Source organism: Chelonoidis abingdonii, chromosome 5, assembly GCF_003597395.2.
Source record: "Chelonoidis abingdonii isolate Lonesome George chromosome 5, CheloAbing_2.0, whole genome shotgun sequence".
NCBI lineage: Eukaryota > Metazoa > Chordata > Testudines > Testudinidae > Chelonoidis > Chelonoidis abingdonii.
Window position 1 is genome coordinate 34877640 of NC_133773.1, and position 18856 is coordinate 34896495.

At 43.1% G+C, this 18856-nt stretch overlaps 2 protein-coding genes and 2 long non-coding RNA genes across 5 annotated transcripts in view; 2 read left to right on the top strand and 2 right to left on the bottom strand.

The window, feature by feature from the left end:
* CISD2 (CDGSH iron sulfur domain 2) overlaps window positions 1-737 on the bottom strand; it is a 31000-nt gene extending 30263 nt beyond the window's left edge. The window contains exon 1 of the mRNA XM_075066221.1: window positions 550-737. Coding sequence (XP_074922322.1) covers window positions 550-652 — 103 coding nt within the window. The 5' untranslated portion in view covers window positions 653-737. The remainder of the gene's footprint in view (window positions 1-549) is intronic.
* A 124-nt stretch (window positions 738-861) lies between these two features.
* LOC142046876 (uncharacterized) lies at window positions 862-3452 on the top strand. The gene is made up of 2 exons (XR_012655933.1): window positions 862-1611; window positions 1708-3452. It is a non-coding gene; the product is annotated as an uncharacterized LOC142046876 (long non-coding RNA).
* A 6244-nt stretch (window positions 3453-9696) lies between these two features.
* Window positions 9697-12784, bottom strand: LOC116826294 (uncharacterized). Of its 2 annotated transcripts, none has more exons than XR_004374055.2 (2): window positions 12667-12784; window positions 9697-10836 (listed from the first exon to the last, which is right to left on the bottom strand). It is a non-coding gene; the product is annotated as an uncharacterized LOC116826294 (long non-coding RNA). The 2 variants fall into 2 exon arrangements; XR_012655934.1 differs by lacking the exon at window positions 12667-12784 and adding an exon at window positions 11027-12660.
* Window positions 12785-12870: 86 nt separating this feature from the next.
* The window catches only part of UBE2D3 (ubiquitin conjugating enzyme E2 D3), a 29404-nt gene continuing 23418 nt past the window's right edge, over window positions 12871-18856 (top strand). The window contains exon 1 of the mRNA XM_075066223.1: window positions 12871-13741. Coding sequence (XP_074922324.1) covers window positions 13718-13741 — 24 coding nt within the window. The 5' untranslated portion in view covers window positions 12871-13717. The remainder of the gene's footprint in view (window positions 13742-18856) is intronic.

Consider the following 18856-nt stretch of genomic DNA (forward strand, 5'->3'; position numbering starts at 1 on the left):
TAGGAGGGGAAAGCAAGGGGATGGGGAGGAACCAATAGGAAGGGGGAAGAATCAGGGAGATTGGAGGAAGTGAATGGGATGGGGTGGGGGACACCGGGGAAGTGGTGGGGGAGGATGGGCTGGGCGAAGCAGAGATGGGGGCACAGGATTGGAATGGGGGGGCCGGAGGGGAAGGGATGAGGTGGGGGATGCAGGGAAGTGGGGGGGGAGGTGAAGAGAACCGTGTGGGGGGAACGGGAGGAGGAAGGGTGGGGGGACTGCTAGGGACAGTGAGGAGGCACAATGTACAGGGGAGGTGAAGAGATGGGTGAGCGCCGGGAGGGGAGGGATGAATGGTGGGTGAACGCCAAAGGAAGCGAGGGGGGAGCACTAGAGAGGGAAGCGGAGAGATGGGGCACGAGGAATTTGGATGGGGGGCTGAAGAGGGGATGGGTGGGACTCCGGGAAGTGGGGGGGATAGGCCTGGGGGTAAGGCCGAGGGGGGAGGGGAAGGACTAGGGCAAGGCTGGATTCTGGCGGGGAGAGCAGAGGGGGGCCAGCCCGCGGTACCTGTCAGCCTGATGAAGCCGCTGATGCTCTCGGGCAAGGGCAGGCGCTTGAGGTAGGCAGGCAGCTGCACTTTGATGATGCGAGCCAAGCTTTCCAGCGGCATGGCGACGTGGGGGGAGGGGCGCTACTCGGCGGCCTCCCCGCCCGCTCCCTTGTCATACCACAACGGTGCCCTTCCCCCAAGGGGGGGAGAAGGGGGCTTTCTGCTACTGAGCATGTGCGGACGGCGCTGACCTTTGCGCGTGCGCACTGGGCAAGTGAAGCGCCTGCCCTTTGGGTCAGGGCTGCGCGTGCTTATCTTGCTCCAGCGTGTCGGGTCTCGGGCTGGCGTTGGGCCTGGAACTTGGCTCTGAGCCGCGCGAGCTGCAGGGTTCTGCTGACGTAGTGGGCTGGGAGCCGCCGAGCGTTAAGCGCACGAGCGAGGCTGTGCTAGCGAGCTACCCGCCTGCGTACAGGGGGGCCTCCCGGGACGCGTTTGCAGCCGGATTGCGTTCCGACGTGGGGCTGGGTGTGAGCTCGGCGAGCTCTGGGCGCCTCCGCGGGGAAGGCCTCGCAGAGGACAGAGGGCTTTCGCCGCGTGACGAGGCAGGAGGCGTTCAAGGAGGGCAGAATTGCCGTCCCAGTTCCCCAGATCACGGAACTGCATCGACGCAGTTGTACAGAATGTTGCAGGGGGTTAAACATAAGCAAAGGTCTGGAAGGTGAATGAAGTCGATTCCGTTAGTAATGTGGGGTTAAAATGCAAAAAGAGGCAAAAGTAGAAAGGGAAAATGCAAGGTGAGGTAATATTATTTTATAAAATTACAGAACAGGTGAACGCAAATGTAGCCATGCAATCCTCCCCCAGGGAGTTCAGTCACAATTTTAATTAATTATTTTTTTAACCAGTGTCATGAGCATGGAAGCATGTCCTCTGGAATGATGGCCGAAGCATAAAGAGGCGTATAAATCTTTAGCGCATCTGACACATAAATATCTTGCAACACACTTAGGACAGTGCTATGCAATTGCCTGTTCTCACTTTCAGGTGATATTGTAATTAAGTGGGCAGCATTATCTCACGTAAACTAACTCGTTTTGCTTCACAATTGGCTGAACCAGAAGTATGCCTCAGTGAACCTGTAGGCACTGAAGTTTTACATTTTGTTTTGATTGCAGTTATGTAAGAAAAAAACTACATTTGAAGTTGCACTTTCATGATAAAGAGATTGCACTACAGTATTTGAGGTGAACTGAAAAACACCACTTTTGTTTATAATTTTTAAGTGCAAATATTTGGAAGGAAAAATAATAACATGAGCACTGTACACTTTGTATTCTGTGTAATTTAAATCAATATATTTTAAAATGTAGAAGAACATTGAAAATATTTATTAAATTTCAATTGGTATTCTGTTGTTTAACAGTGCGATTAATTTTTTTTAGTTAATCGCGTGAGTTAACTGCAGTTAATCGGCAGCCCTAATAATTAGGTATCCAAGTAAGGAGGGCTGAAATGGATGACTTATAGGCTGAGTCCTATAAATTTTAGTTTAACTATTTTAGGCCTTAGAGATAAGAAATGTTGACTTAAGTAAGTGACCGAAGAATTAGTTGGAAGATTAATTTAAAATCACAAAAATGCTTTAGAGGCACATTTGTTTCTAACATGTGCCTTAACCACAAGCTACAGGTTATGTGTCTGTGCTAATGAGACTAAAATGAACTATACACAACCTATAGAAAATGGGGCACCTCAAGTTTCTGGGGGAAACCAAACCAATAAGGAAAAAGAGGGTTGATATTTTCATGTATATGTGCAGAATCATATGAAAACAGGGTGCCCAGAATGGGAAAATTTGAGCTTCCTACAGGAAAACACCAACGTTAACCATCCCTCTACTGATGATCAATCCATGAGAGACCCATCAGACCCTAATACGATCTAGAAGGATGTGAGGCTGTCTGTGCATGGATATAGCTAGGATTGTGTATGCTGTGATATTCGTAAGTTTGCAGGTAACTTTAGTAACATTGATAAAAGATATTAGGCCTTGTTCTTGTGATTGTATATGTTACTTTCCTTGGCCTTCATGTGTTCTAAATCTAAAACAGAGGTAACTGTTGAACTTGAGACTAGGTGCCGGACCTGAACCCACAGATTTTGTAATACAATATAATTACATTTACTTTAAATTAAAATAAAAGGCTACATGTGGGATAGATCTTGGAACTATGCTGATTACACCAGTTGAAGATCTGCCTTGTGAAAGAATACTGAGAGTGTAATGCAGTGTTCTAGGATAGCACAGTGTTCAGGTTGAAATAGGAGATAATAGTTTCCATAGGGACATTTAGGAAAGTTCCTCCATAGGATATTTTGTGAAAAATAAAAGATAACCTCCTTCAGTTAGTACAAACTGGTCCATTCCAATGACAGAACAAAAAATTGTTTTTCAGAACTATTTTTTAAGATACGAATTAAAAGAATCTCTGACATTCTTATAAAATGAAAAAATGAGTCCCACTGGATTTGTATCCAGTAATTCCATTAATGTTTATTGCAAATATCCAATATTCCTTACTGAACACCTTAACTGAGAGGATATAGCAAACAACTATTGTATATTATTATTTGTAATATAAATAATGGATATATTCTAAGTAGCATATTATAAAGTTACTGTTACATTATTTTGGAATATAATAAGGCAATAATTCCTACCTGAAAAAAGCTGAGTAAGATGATATTACTATTTAGTCTGGCTATTGTCCAGGATTATTACAGTGCAACTGTTATGTTTTGAAAATAGGGGCTGTGTTTATAAAATGCCTTAGTAATTACTCTGCCATACCAATAATATGTACGATTATTTAATTTTAAAGTTTTCCTGTGAAGTAAAATGCCAATTATTGTAACATTATATGGGACATCAAAGGTGAGAATGCCAGTTCCTGCAGTGCCGTATGATTTGAATGGCAGGAACTAATAATAGCTCAAGCTTTCCCTGTTGAAGCCTGAGTATGTGATCTCCATAACACACCTAAACTCAGTTCAAAGTTATTGCTGGATAAGTATGATCAGTAGCTTTGTCTATCAGGATAAGTAATTTTATGTTATGCTGTTGGCTTAATGATAGTGCTCTAGAGATTCCTGATTCAGGCTTTCACTCCCAGTGCTGGGTCTGGCAGCACTGCCCCTGAAGAAGGGATTAACCCCCTTGTAACTCATCTGTGATCTCACAGAAGACAAAGGCCTGAATATTGGGTACATATCAACTAATGACCGTGGAACACCTCTTCAGGAAGTCAGCCAGTTTGGACCAGCTGGAGAACAAAGAACAACGTGACAAGAGGTGACAAGAGGTTTGCCCAGGAAGAACAACGGACTAAGAAGGGGCCAGGTGGCGGATTGTATAGTGTGGGCTGCTGGAAACAGGGACGCTTGTGGACTATGGGCTGAGAGAGAGCCGTGGGCTCTGGCTAGACCCAGTTTGGACTTTACCGTAGCTTCCTGTTTTCTATGCTAACCTAAGGGCTTTCTATGCTGTGTTCTATATATCTTAAGAAAACAAACAAAACCTTCTGTTTTTACAATGCTGGCTAAGAGTCACTCCAGAGTGGGGGTGTATTGCTTCCTTTGTGTGTAACTCTCCCTCATGTGTCCAGTTCAGATGGACTTGCTGAGGGGATCTCATGGTGTGAAGGAAGAGTGCTGAAGGCTCTGAGGTTCAGTCCCCAGAGCCAGTGAGGCCACAGGGCTTACCACAGAGAAAGAGTGAAACCCTTGAGGATTGACCTGAAGGGGGTCCTCCTGGAGGCTGTTTGAGAGCACCTGGCCGGTGGGATCCATGACACCTGGTAAGAAGCATTTGAATAAACTACCAATGAAATTGTCCTCATGCTCTAAACCAAATTGCAACAAACCTAGATTATGGCAGAACAAGATACTAAAGATCACAAATGCTTCATTAAAACTGAATCAAATACCAAGCTGAGGAATGCTGATATGGAACCAGTGGATATAAAGGCAAAGGGCCTGATTCTGATCTCTCATTGATTTTACATTTGTATAACTTCCTTCACTTCAGTGGGTTTATTCTGGATTTACACAAGTGTAAATTCAAGGTCAAATTCTGATTTCTGTTGTACTAATGTAAACCTTCAGTAACTCCACTGAAATAATTGGATTTATTCCAGATTTATGATGATGTAGCTGAGAGCATAATTTGGCCTGAAAGCTCTATAGAACTCTTTGGACATGTTGGGCCTGGTTCTTAAATCAGGAATAACTCAACTGAAGTCAGTGGCTTTATATTGGAATAAAAACAGTGTAGATGGAATTAGAATAAAATCCTGAAATTCTCTGACCATAAAACACCAAGGAGCCTATTTTGCAATGCGCTTGAATACTACCTCAGGGGATAAGGGTTTATAAAACCTGATATGAATACAAATGTTTCATGATAGTATTTATTTCATTTTTATGTTTTTTAATTTAAATATTCTCCTGTAGCATTAGAAACCAACTGAAAGCACTGTTCTAAGTGCAAGAGGATCAGAGAATGAAACTAACTAGAAAAAAAGTGACATTCACCAATCCAAGTTTAAGGATTAATTCTCATGTGCACTAAGGGTATGTCTACACTACAAAATTAGGTAGATTTAATAGAAGTGATTTTTTAGAAGTCGAATTGATACAATCGATTGTGTGTCCCCCCACTAAGCGCATTAAGTCAGCAGTGTGCGTCCACAGTACCGAGCTAGCATCAACTTTCAGAGCATTGCACTGTGGTAGCTATCCCACAGTTCCCGCAGTCTTGGCTGCCCATGGGAATTCTGGATTGAGCTCCCAGTGCTTGATGGCACAAAAGCCAGGTGGAGGCTTCTGCCTCAGGCTGCTCTCCCAGTCGGCAGCACTGCGCGGTCGCACCTACCCCTTGCTCCCATGATTCGTGAAGCCTGGACGGTAGTAAGGAGCAATTCAACTATAGGCTGAGAGAGTGCATAATGGTGGTAGAATGTGCCTTTGGATGTTTAAAAGCCCGCTGGCTTGGTTAGACCTCAGTGAAACCAATATGCTCATCGTTATTACTGCTTGCTGTGTGCTCCACAATATCTGTGAGAGTAAGAAGGAGACGTTTATGGCGGGGTGGGAGGTTGAGGCAAATTGCCTAGCTGCTGATTATGCGCAGCCAGACACCAAGGTGGTTAGAAGAGCACAGCAGGGCACGCTGTGCATCAGAGAAACTTTGAAAATCAGTTTCATGACTGGCCAGCCTACAGTGTGATAGTTCTGTTTGTTTCTCATTGATGAAAACCCACCCCCTTGGTTCATTCGGCTTTCCTGTAAGCCAACGGCCCTCCCTCCCTTTGATCTCCACTTGCAGAGGCAATAAAGTCATTGTTGTTTCAAAATTATGCATTAATTCATCACACAAATGGGATAACTGCCAAGGTAGCACAGGAGAGGTTGGGGAGGAGGGAAGCACAGGGCTGGGGTAGTTGTAGGGGCATCCCCTAGGATGGCATGCAGCTCATCATAAAAGCGGCGTGTCTGTGGCTCTGATTCAGAGTGGCCGTTTGCCTCTCTGGTTCTTTGGTAGGCTTCACACAGTACTGCTGTGCGACCCTGTTATAACCGCTGTCCTTCCTGCCCTTGGAGATTTTTTTTTCAAATATTTTGGCATTTCATCTTTTGGAACGGAGTTCTGATAGCACGGATTCATCTCCCCATACAGCAATCAGATCCAGTACCTCCCATTTGGTCCATGCTGGAGCTCTTTTGCGATTCTTCAACTCAATGGTCACCTCTGCTGGTGAGCTCTGCATGGTCACCTGTGCTGATCAGCTTGCCACGCTGGCCAAACAGGCAATGAAATTCAAAAATTTGCGGGGCTTTTCCTGTCTACCTGGCCAGTGCATTTGACTTGAGAGTGCTGTCCAGAGCGGTCACAATGGAGCACTCTGGGATAGCTCCCGGAGGCCACTACTGTCAAATTGCGTCCACACTACCCCAAATTCGACACAGCAGGGTCACTTTCAGCACTAATCCCCTCATCGGGGAGGAGTACAGAAATCAATTTTGAGCCCTTTTAAGTCGACAAAAATGGCTTCGGCGTGTGGATGGCAGCAGAGTTAAATTGATCTAACGCTGCTAAATTCGACCTAAACTTGTAGTGTAGACCAGGGCTAAGAGTGTAAAGGCCCCTTTCTGCTGCCAGAGAGGTAAAAAGTAGCCTTAGTGTAAATGAGAACCATGCCAAATGTTTCCAAATGGAATGGAAATATTTAAACAATAACAAATGGTGAAAATTACAGTTTTTAAATGTCAGGTTTATAGTTTGAGATTTTATAATATTGTTAAACACATTTAAAATATCTTTAGAGGGCCTGATTCACCACAGTAGTGTTTGTTTTCTACCAGTGTAACTCCATTGAATTAATTTGTTACTGCAGTTTTAGTCCAGCACATCCTTGTGAATTGGACCATGATATCCATTTTGGTAGTGCCAAAGCAACCTGAAGTATTTTCCCAAAGTAAAGCATTCTCCCTCTCCCCCATTCTGTGTTCTGTTTCTGGTTTTGTTACAGACTTCCTGTTTGACCTTGGGCAAGTTACATAACCTCTCTTTAATTCCAGTCTCTGTCTCTAAAATGGGGATAACAATACTTGGAGTACCTAGCTCATTAAAGTCAGCAAAGTACTTTGAGATCATCAAATGGAAGATGCTATATAAGGCATCTATTCAGAAAAGCATTTAACCATTTCCATGAGTCTATCTGTGTGCTTGAAGTTAAGCATGTGCTTTGCTGAATCTGGGTCTAGGTGTCAAGTAACATTATACTACCAAGATTTTAAACCTGAATCACAAAAACCTTCACAAATCTAATTTCTCTCTCTAGTGCCACATATAATGGAAGAATAGTATTTCTGTCTACAAAGAACTAAATTATCCGCTTTACTTCATGAATATATATATTTTTTCCCAAGATGTCTCTTACTGATTTAAATGGTCTTTTGATCAAGTGCAAATGCATTGTCCTCAGATTATAGATTCTACTGTGGGATCTTACAGTAATATCAGTTTTTGCCTATTTGAAAACAAAACAAAGACCAGACATTATAGGAAGAACTGAGGTCCAATGAACAGTTGGGTGGTGTAATCTATCTGAATGTGGAGTCGCAGCTACTCCAATAATACTGACTGCCCCACACCTCAGTGCATTTTACAGCATTTTTTATTGCCACATTACACATACTGAGCAGTCTTACATAAGTTTTTGAATATTTGAACTGAGAGTACCCCAACCAGCTCCACTGTAAATCCATTCTACTGTTCTAGGCTTGTACTTTAAGACAACCCCCTCACCCCCCGCTATGTGTAGTCTAAACTTTTCCTTTCTTAGCTTTAGGCCATTGCTTCTAGTTTTAGTAGCAATGCTCCAGATATGGCTGTAGTCATGGTTGAGAAGGTATTCTTGAAATTGAATTGTTCTTTTTTTTTTTTGTATCTAGAAATTTTGAAGAAAATCTCTTCCATAATTTTTAAGTTAGTAGTGTATGAAAACTTGATGGGTTTTCCCACTTGAAGAAAATTGTTCAAATGCCCTTTCTTGACTCAAAAACTGTTTGGATTTAAAACTTCAAACTTGTCATGTAATTAGACTTTTGCTGGAGTAAGAATTTCAGAATTTGGCTCTTAGGGTGGCTCTGTAGAAGATGATAAAGTAGCACAATGTAGACAATGGCGACTGTATCACTACATAAATATTTCCTATATATGTAATTCAACTTACACAATATTTAATACAGGTTTGACAGCGGTAAAGTGTTACAGCATGTTTGAGCTGTTATGAAGATACCTGATGAAAGATGTGTGGTTTTTTATTGTTTGTTTTTAAAACAGTGCTGCAATATATAGTTTAGTACTCAACTATTTAACAAGCAAGTCATATCTCACAGCTATGATGTCAGAGGCCTCTCAGTCACAAATATGACATTGTGGCCAGGAACTCAGTGTTTCAATGTCTGAAGGAAAAAAACTACTACTACTTTTGAAACTTTTAAATAAATATCATGGTGGTATATAAATGAACAAATCATAGCTGTGTACGGATTGGCTAAATTACATAAGTGACAATCCCACCACCATTTTTTTAGGATTGATCTTAAAAGTCAAAATAAAATGAACCAAATTCAAAATACTAATACTTACAGGCAAATACATTAAGGTTAAAATGCTAAATGTATATAAATCAGGAAACCCATATTCATTGTTCCTACAGCAATCATAACTTGTCTCACTAGTATTTTCCATTACTTCATATGGTCTTCATTACTTTATGTCAGCACTGCAAAGCTCTGCAAAGGCTTTCATAATAGGGCCTGAACCTGCAAACCCTTACTTGCACAACTAGTCTTTACTAACCTAATTATTCTTGTTGAGATCAATGAGTTACTGACTATTCATGGTAATTTTGAAAGCTGATAAATATATATAGCATTGATAAAAGATTTGAGACACATCAGACTGGTAGAAGAGACTTTGTTCTGCCAGTGGTTTAATATTATATGTTTTGGTAATTTATGGCAGGGGAGCTAAAACCTTGGGCAGTGGCTCGTTTTTATTTGTTTATAACTCTAAATCAGGGGTAGGGAACCTATGGCACGGGTGCCAAAGGTGGCACACGAGCTGATTTTCAGTGGCACTCACACTGCCCGGGTCCTAGCCACTGGTCCGGGAGCTCTGCATTTTAATTTAATTTTAAACGAAACTTCTTAAACATTTTAAAAACCTTATTTACTTACAATAGTTTAGTTAAATATTATAGACTTATAAAAATAGACCTAAAAACATTAAAATGTATTATTGGCATGTGAAACCTTAAATTATAGTGAATAAATGAAGACTCGGCACACCACCTCTGAAAGGTGGCCGACCCCTGCTCTAAATAAATTAATAACATAACTTTAAATGTCCTTGCCTTTTGTGAATTAAAATCTCAAGTATCATGTTACATTAACATACTACTATGTATTTAATTGCTTTTAACTGAGGATACAAACTACTTATTTTTTATTTAATCATGTATATTCACCTAACGTGAACCTAACTTATTTACAGAAATAAAAATCTATTACAAACCAATGACCACAAATGAAACCATTCTCAGTACTTGTTTTTATTTTATCACATGTACATGAGATCACACTTTCAAATGTTTTTATTTTGATGTATGATCTTTGAAATAGCACACAAAAACAAGATGTATACCAGGATAACCATTCTTGCACACTTAAATCAGCAAGAAAAATCACACAGATGCATCCTATATAGTAATGTCCCAAAACATTGTAGAGACACTAATGAAAGATGTGGTTTAGACCACATCTGTAGAATACAGTAATAATGATTATATGGTATAGTCCTGATGCAAGAAGCTGGGTAACAAAAGGAATAGGAGCAAAGAAGATGCTAGGAATGGATAAAATTTATCACACAGAAAAACAACTTTTTTTCCCCTAGGGCCACAATTGCTAAAATCCCTTAACAGCGACATATCAGTCCCATATTAAAAAACATTTAATTTTATAAGGCAGAATATTGTTTTCAATGTGTTTATCGTATAACCCAGTTCTTAAACTTTTTTATATTGGGAAACATTTTTAAAGATTGAGATTTTCTTGTGGACACTTCCCCTTCTGGTCCCACATCTCTTCTGCAGCAACTAGACTCCTTGGGTACACAGAAAAGTAATATCAGAGCAATACTAAAGACAACATAATGAAAACAAACTCAAATCACTGAAATGGATATGGTGGTTTGGTTACGCTCCTCAATTATGTATCGATGCTGGTTATTTATTTTCCCTGGATATCACAGTTGTTAACAGTGAACCTCCCATAACTTCCTGAAAACTCCATTTCTCTAATCTCTCCAGGTCAGTTTGCAGTTTGATTTTGTCCTCTTACATGTTTGCTACCTCACCAAAATGAGGTAAGGTTCTTGCCTCAAAAATCTAAGTATGATTGAATTTACACAAGTAGAAGCATCTAATACAAAGTTAGAAAGCAGCCTTGTTCTGAGTTACCTATTTAAAAAAAGGCTCTATAAACTTTTAGACAGGAAGCATCACTGGTTAAGACTGACCAGATATTCCACCAGGATAGAAGCAGCAGCTCCATGGGTCATTGAAAGTGCTCTAGGAGACTTAAAGTAGTCCATGGACCTTGGTGTGATAATCAAGTTAATTCCAGAGAGAATGGCTCTAAGTGCTTGAGGAGCCAGGTATCACCACCCATTCCTAGAAAAGAAATGGACATAAGGCTTGAAGTAGGTGTCATTTTCAAAATCTTGGAAGAGTGAAGACCCTTTTTAAAATATTTTCTTGAACCACAGCTCCGCCCCATAAAGAGGGAGGCATACAGTTGTATTTTTGGCTTTACCACTATGATGTGCTTGTAAAATAAATAAGCCAAGTCTCTGCATCATACCTTCCCTCCTCCAGAGGGCTTCTTATTCCATTCCTAGCATCTTCCCAGCTCTTGCTGCTGCAAGGGCCCTAGGATGACCAGATAGCAAGTACAAAAAATCGGGACACTTTTTTGGAGGGAGGCATAGTTGCCTATATAAGATGAAGGCCTAATATTGGGAGTCTGGTCACCCTAAAGGGACCTCATGTTCCATTCTCAGAGGAGCCTCTGTCTGCAACATTCACCTAGCCTTCTTCAGAGACTTGACTTTCTGCTGACCGCATTCTCTGAAGATCACACAGGAGCACATGATAAATTGTGATCACATAAAACAAGCTCTATTTTGTTACTTGGAGACATTAGGACTTAATATTTACTTAAGTCACACACTGCAGAGCAGAGGTGTCAAACACATTGCCCATCTGACACATTTGTGAATGAAAGGGCAGAGTCAGATTCTTTAAAATCTAAACTATTTTTTTAATAAGGTTTCTAGTCCTCATTGTTAACAAAGGTAGCCTGCCAAAAGTGTTGTCTGCTTTGGTCTGCAGGCAGCCTGAAATAATAGTCCTCATGTGTGAACTCCCATCATGGAATTGTAGGACTGGAAGGACCTCCAGTGAGAGGTCTACTCCAGTCCCCTGCAGTCATTGCAACACTAAGTGTTATCTAGACCGGGGTGAGCAAACTACAGCCTGTGGGACCATCCTGCCCGCCCCCTGAACTCTTGGCCTGGGAGGCTCACCCCCAGGCCCTCCTCCACTGTCCCCTCTCCCCTGCAGCCTCAACTCACAATGCGCCAGGTGGGGCTGTGAGCGCCTGGGGCAGCACAGCTGCAGAGTTGGCCTGACCTGGTCTCTGTGCTGTGTGGTGGCAGCGGCAGCTGTACCTGATGTGATGTCCTATGATGGTGTCCCTTAATAGGTATGTCCCTTGAATAGGACCTAATCATATCAGCCACACCATCAGTTGCTCGTTCACCTGCACATCTACCAATGTGATATATGCCATCATGTGCCAGCAATGCCTGTCTGCCATGTACACTGGCCAAACCTGACAGTCTCTATGCAAAAACCAGTCAGAGAACACGTCAGCTTCCCTAGACACTCAATTACAGACCTAAAAATGGCAATTCTTCAACCAAAAAGTTCAAAAATAGACTCCAATGAGAAATTGCAAATTAAATTAAATTAGTTGGTATGGCAATCCTCATTTTTTCATGTTCTCTGTAATATATAGAGCTTCCTTCTGTATTTTCCACTGCACACATCTGATGAAGTGGCTTTTAGCCCCCGGAAAACTTATGCCCAAATAAATTTGTTAGTCTCTAAGGTGCCATAAGGACTCCTCCTCCTTTTTGCTGATACAACCTAACAGAGCTACCACTCTGAAACCTGTCACTGACAGCTGTTTGTCTAACCTGCTCTTAACAAGCTTAAAATTATGGAAGTAAAGGGAGTGGGGATGGAGCAAGCAGGGGCTGGCCCTCTGGGAAGGGGCAGGACCTCGGGGCAGAACACAGTGTTGGGTTTTATGTAATTAGAAAATTAGCAACCCTAACCAAGCTGTGTCTGTATAGCCAGCAATCCTAGCAAGCAAGGCAGCATAATTGTACCCCAATGTAACCCGGACAGAAGACCCCAGCTGGGGACACGACTGACCTCGACTCCACCAAGATGCAAACCTACTACGTCTACACTGGTGGTACAGCGGCCTGGAAATACACCCTGGGTCGGGAGAGACAAACAGGAAAGGGAGGGGCATTCGTGCCACTCCTCCTCTAGCGTCGCCGGGGTATGTTCCCCCTTCGCAGCGGCTGAGCGGAGGGATACCAGTACGAGGTTAGCAAAACACGAACGCAGATCCGGTCTCGACGGCCATTTTGTGAACACGCACAGCCGAACGCCGGGGCAGGGACTAAGGAGTGACCACGAGTGGGGCACGCAGGACACTCGAAGGCCCGGCAAGAGCCTTAGCTCTGTTGCCCGCAAAGGGAAGGACAAACCGCCTACTTAAGCGCAGGGAGAAATTGGGCCCTGCCTAATGCGCCAGTTTCACATTGTCTGCGAAGAGGGAAGCACGGGATTCTGATTGGCGAAGCGGCGCCTTTTTCCCTCCCCAGAACAGACACGCGTGCAGTCTTACTCTCGCGAGAGAGCCCCTACGAGCCTTCCCCACCTCTTAATTTCCCCCCACCCCAGCAGCACTACAAGGCGCGTGCGTGCAACTTGCACGAGCCTGAGTCTCCCCGCGACTGCCCCCCTTCCATCAGTCTTGGTAGCGCGTGCGCAGATTCCCAGGCGGCGGCGGTTAGCGCGTCCCTCCCTGCTCCAGTCAGAGGGGGGTGCAAGCGAGGTTCCTCAGTGACCCGCCCCCGGGAGCGGGGGGTGGTGCCTACTGTCCCCTCTTTTCTTCTCGGGCTCGCCACCGGCGGCGGGTGTGTAGGGGGGCTAAGCTCGGTTTCTTCCCTGGCGGCGCAGCTCATAGTCTGTCCTCCCCGAGGCGGCAGCAGCCAGCGCTCTCTGAAGAAGGGGCCGGACCCGCCCGTCGGGAGGAGGCTCTGGGCGGCTGCGCTCCGTGCGGGCGAGCGCCCCTGGCTGTTTCCGGAGGAAGGAGAGACGCAACTACCCCCCTCCCCCCTCAGCGCGAGCGGAGCCCGGAGTCACCGCGGCGCAGAGACAGGCCCGGCGGGCGGCGGTGCGCACACACACAATGGCGCTCAAACGCATCAACAAGGTGAGCGAAGGCCGGGCCGGGAAGACGGCGCTGCGCCTCCCCCCCCCGCCCCGGCGAACGCCGGGGCTGCGCGTCAGGCCCCGGTAGGAGCGAGTCCCTGGTGCGGTGTTGCTGTCGCTCGGGGTTATTGGGTCCCGCACGGGTATTGCCTGGTGTGTGCGCGGTGCCCCCGGCTCTGCGTGGGGAGTGAGGGAGGCCTCCGGCCGGGGTGGGTGACTCCCCTCCCCCCGCGGTGAAGAGCAGGGGGCCTGATCTCCTTCCGGGGCCCGGGCTGGCTGTGCGGGGCGAGGTAGGGAGATCGGGTGATGTTGCCCGGGAGCCCTTTTTGTCGCAGTCACTGGGAAGGTCGTGGTGGCCCCGCGGGGACGCGTTGGGTTCTCCGGAGGACCCGGGCAAGGGCTCTAAATGTCAGTGTCACTCGGCGCAGAGATGGTGTCGGCTTCTCGCCTCCATCTCTTGCGCTGGTGCTGTTATTGATTTCCCTGGCTGTGCTGTGGCTATATTTACATCGCAGGGACAGTCAGTGCCGGGTCGCTCCTTCCCGAGGGGGGAATCCGCCTCCTGGCCAGACTAGTTTCTCTTCCCTGGCGTGTAACTTCTTTCCCGCATTGTAAGATGGCGGCGGGTTTGCCTAGTTCAGGCTCTTTCCGGGTCTCTTGCTTTCTGCAATAACATCACACACACGTCCACGCTCCCGTCAACTCTCACTGCACAGCAGCAGCTGCTCCTATTCCTCTAGATTTCCACTTCTTCCTGGAAACCCACCGCTTTCGTAATGTCGTAGAGGAATGGCTTTTTACCTCATTTCTTGTTGTATTGGGGATGGAAGACTGTTGTGTGATGATGTATTGAGAATTTCATCCTTGCACAATCCAGCAGGGTGGAGTAACTTTACAGCTAACTCAAAAAAAAAAAAAAAGTTGGGGTGATGGAAGTTTAACCTTTCCAGAGAGGCAGGTTAGTGGCAGAGGGTGGGGTTTAAGTAACTTGTAGATCTTCTCAATTTCAGTTGTGACGTTCCTGTGGAACAAAGTTTTAGTGTTGTAGTGCAGCATTCAAGCTCCCAAACTGTTGGGGTCTTAAGGATAAGCATGATTTAAAAATAAATAGCTTAAGCTCTAAATTGATGTTGATCTGTACTTACAAGTATTACGACATTTTAAATATTTTGAGACTAGAAGAATGATTTTTGTCTTTGTCACTTTACAGCTTGCCAACAAACCAGAAACTCATAGTGCCATTAAATCATGCACTGAAAATGTCAATTTTGGATGCAGTGATTAGGGTTTGTCATATTTTTCTTAAATATTACAGTAACTTGACACTCTCTTACTGTGGAGGTCTGGTGTCTTGACTTACTAGTTTGGTTATCTAACAGGAGCATAATGTGGTTACTGTGTCTTAATTTATTGCTTACACTCAAGAATAACAAAACTCTTATTCAAAACTGTTGTTTTAAGTAGGAGAATGTGTAGATTTGAATTAAAATGACACTCTTAAAACACTTAAGTTTCTGGAAAACTTGCCACCAAAACTTGTTTCCACTGTAACTGTGGATGATATAACTTAAATTAAAATGCATCTGGGAGACTCCCTGGTATGCTGTGTCACCAGTGTACGCAAATGAAATGCATCCTGAACTCAGACTTCTTTAGGTCCGAGGAATTTGTCAAGTATAAATCAAGACAAACTCTCAAATGCATAATCTGTACTTAACCTGCTATCTTACTTGGAGCCTCAGCACATTTTTAAAAGTAATTTTAGACTTCTTGGTATATTTAGATTGTAAGATTTTTGGAGTGTAGGGACTGTCTACAGTCCCTAACAAAATGGGGCTGCATTCTTGGATAGTTTTTAAGCACAATCTTAATAAACATGACTAATAATAAAAGTATTATTATGTCCAGGGGTTCAGATCTTTCCTGTCCCAGGTTAGTGGTTGGAAATGATAACCATTTTTGACTAATGTAGCCAAACCAGGCTGCAAGATGTGTCCATATTTGTTCTGTTTACAGTTATGACTTGATTTTCAGCAGTTGCCATCTGAGACCATTATAGTTAGATAAATCCTTTTTCTGTAGTTTGGGATTCTGAGATGCTTTCTAGGCCTGGCAAACTCATCCAGACATCAGTTTCTAGATTTTATGGTGCAACAGATCAGACTTTGAAACTCCATGCTTCCTTATAGTATATGCTTGGCACTAGTCAGGGCTGCAAAATGCAAGTCCAAGACCTCAGAGCACTGTAAGTGTACATACCTGATTCAGTCTAATTTGCAAGTCTGTAGAAATTTTACCTGCCAAGGTCAGAGTTCATTGTCTTCAGCAGATGAAAGAAAAATACCTCTCCTTTGTGTTTGTGATGTCAGTTCCTGATCTGGTTTGATTCCTTTGTTAAGGACCATGCTCTTTGAAGTGAACCAAAATATTAAACTTGGGGCTTGGCAGGTAAGTAAAAATAGACTTTCAGGTCTTGCGAACATAGAAATTTGTTCTGAAAAGTTGGGATTTAGGATAAGCCTACTTTTCATTTATTTACAAAAGCTATCTAATATTGACTTGGCGCTTCATCAACCATTTTGAGATTGCATTTTAGAATGCGTGAAAACATTAGGTCAGTGGTCCTCAACCTTTTCTGGGTGGCAGACGAGTCAACAAGGTCACTGGCTGGTGGACAAGCATCCACCGAAATGCCATCAAGAAACGGCAATGTCAAGAGGCATTGCTGCCGAAAATTAGCAGTATTTCGGCTGCGATGCTTCTTGGTGACGCTGCTTTTCGGCGGATGCTTGTCCGCCGGCCAGTATGCAGGTGCACATAGATTCCCCGGCGGGCGCCATGACACCCGTGGTCACCACGTTGGGGACCACTGCATTAGGCTATGTATTTTGGGGTAACTTTTTAGGAAAGAATCTTCAGTTCACTGAGTCTTCAGTTTTAACCTTGAAGCTACTGTTTTCTTGTTTAAGGATTAAATTAACATTAAAACAGAATACTGACTTTTGGTATTTGGGATGAAAATGTTATAAATGACAGCATTAACTTTTTACACACACTACATTACTACCAGTGTACTGGTACTAGGTAGCTTTCAGTTTAGTGGCAGTTTGAGATTATTTTCCAGTGCAAATTCCATCAGTTTCTGCCCAAAGAAGTGGGATGGTTTTGATCTAATGGGAATCTGACTACATCAGACCATTTTTATGGCAACTACTCTTAAAATAAGGAAATTAAAATACTAATAATCTATTTGTGCACTATGGGACCAAGGATGCCATAATATTGTTCAGGAAAAGTTGTTTTCTTCAGTCTAATAGTTTTGGAGAGAGTGCAGGGGCAGGATTAAAAAGCCGATTCAAATGGAGGGCAGATTTGTTGAGGCAAGTTGTCTGTTCACACCTGATAAAGGGTTAGTAACTTGAAATCATACTTTAAAAATTAGTCTTGATCCAGAGCCCCTCTAACAAATATTTTTGCTCTATCATTTTTCTAAGTTTTATTCTGTTGCTGTTTGAGAACCCTACACAAATAAAGGAAAACTGGTTATGCAAGGCAAATAGTGAAATTGACTCTGATAGCACTGTGTACATATATGTGGAGTACACAAATTGGGGGGACGGGACAGAAGTTTTGTCTAATCTTTTAGTTTTAGTAACTTTAGATTTTTGTAACAATACAAACACAGAAGCAACTAAGTATCCCCTTAAATTAATCAAATGTTTCAACAGACTTTAAACAGATTTTCGCACTTCTAGTGCATTCTTATAATAAACTACCTTTCCTGTGCATCTATTGAATTGGTCTTCAGTAAGAGGTTCTAAGAAGAAATATACTGAGATGCCAAGGTTGTTCAATGTGTCAAGCTGAGAAAGAGGTCCTATAGTTCTTAGTCACTGTATTTATTTAGTACCAATATAGCTATTTGAGATATTAAAAGTAGTTGCTGAGGTTTCTTAAAATGGCTTCCTTCCAAGTAAGGTGGGAATTGCCCCTATACACCAATCCTTGTTGTGATGTTTATATCTTGATCAATGATTTGCTCTGTTTGCCTTTATCATGTGATTTGGAGGCAAGGGTTTGAGCTTGTTACAGGAATTGGGAGAATGTGTGCTTGTTAAAAGGTTGGGCAAGTAAGCAGTGTTATAAGAAAATGGGTATTAAACAGTCGAACAGATCCTGGAAAAAGCAATTGATAACAATAAGATATCTCTCTGTAGGTAATCTTTGAAGCACAAACTTTGAGCTTGTTCCTTTTTTGCAGCTTTATGACAGAAGCCTGAAAGGTTTTTAGACTTTTTTTCTCTTTTCGTTATTACTTTTGAAATTCCAGCCCTGTCTAGGCCGACTACAGCCATGGTGTACACCAGGGATTTTACCAAAAAAAATATCTCTTATATTACCATATTTTCAGCTGAATTGGTGGTAATGCCTCTCTTGTAAAATACTTCAATTCAGAAAATGCTTATTCCTGGAGAGATGTGAAAGGGTGCATCACAAGAGCAAAGAGTGAAAGTTGATAAAGAAGAGGGAAAGGGATTTTCTGTCATTAGTTTTTGTTAACAGGTCATTAACTACAGTGGCTAGTATTCTGGATAAATGAAGGCTTTGTTACTCTGGCCCCTTCACTCGATGTGTTACATCTTACAATAAACATTCCTGAGAACTCCTACAGGTTCTCCAGCAAGACTATGACACTTCTGATATTTGAGCTTAAAGATTAAGGCCGTCTACACTACAAAATGTCAAGCTAATTTATATCAGATTATAGCCACCTCAGATATTAAATAGCTTGTGTGTGTATACATTGGCTGCCTAGGTCAGTGGTGTGCTTCCTTACCAGGAGCACTTGTATCGATTTGTATTGTCAGTGTGGGGCATTGTGGGACAGTTCTTGAAAACCAGTAATAGTTGACTCAAGCAGCATAGTGTCTATACTGACATTGCGTTAACCTAATTGCGTCAGTTATGACTCGGCGCCGCTTGGGGACATGGTCGTATAGTACTAACTCGGCATAGAGAAGCACTTACGTTGGTGGAAGCCAAATTTAAGGGAAGACATTCTGTAGTGAGGTTGACACAGGGCAGTTTCTGTCACCCTAACCCTGTAATATAGACC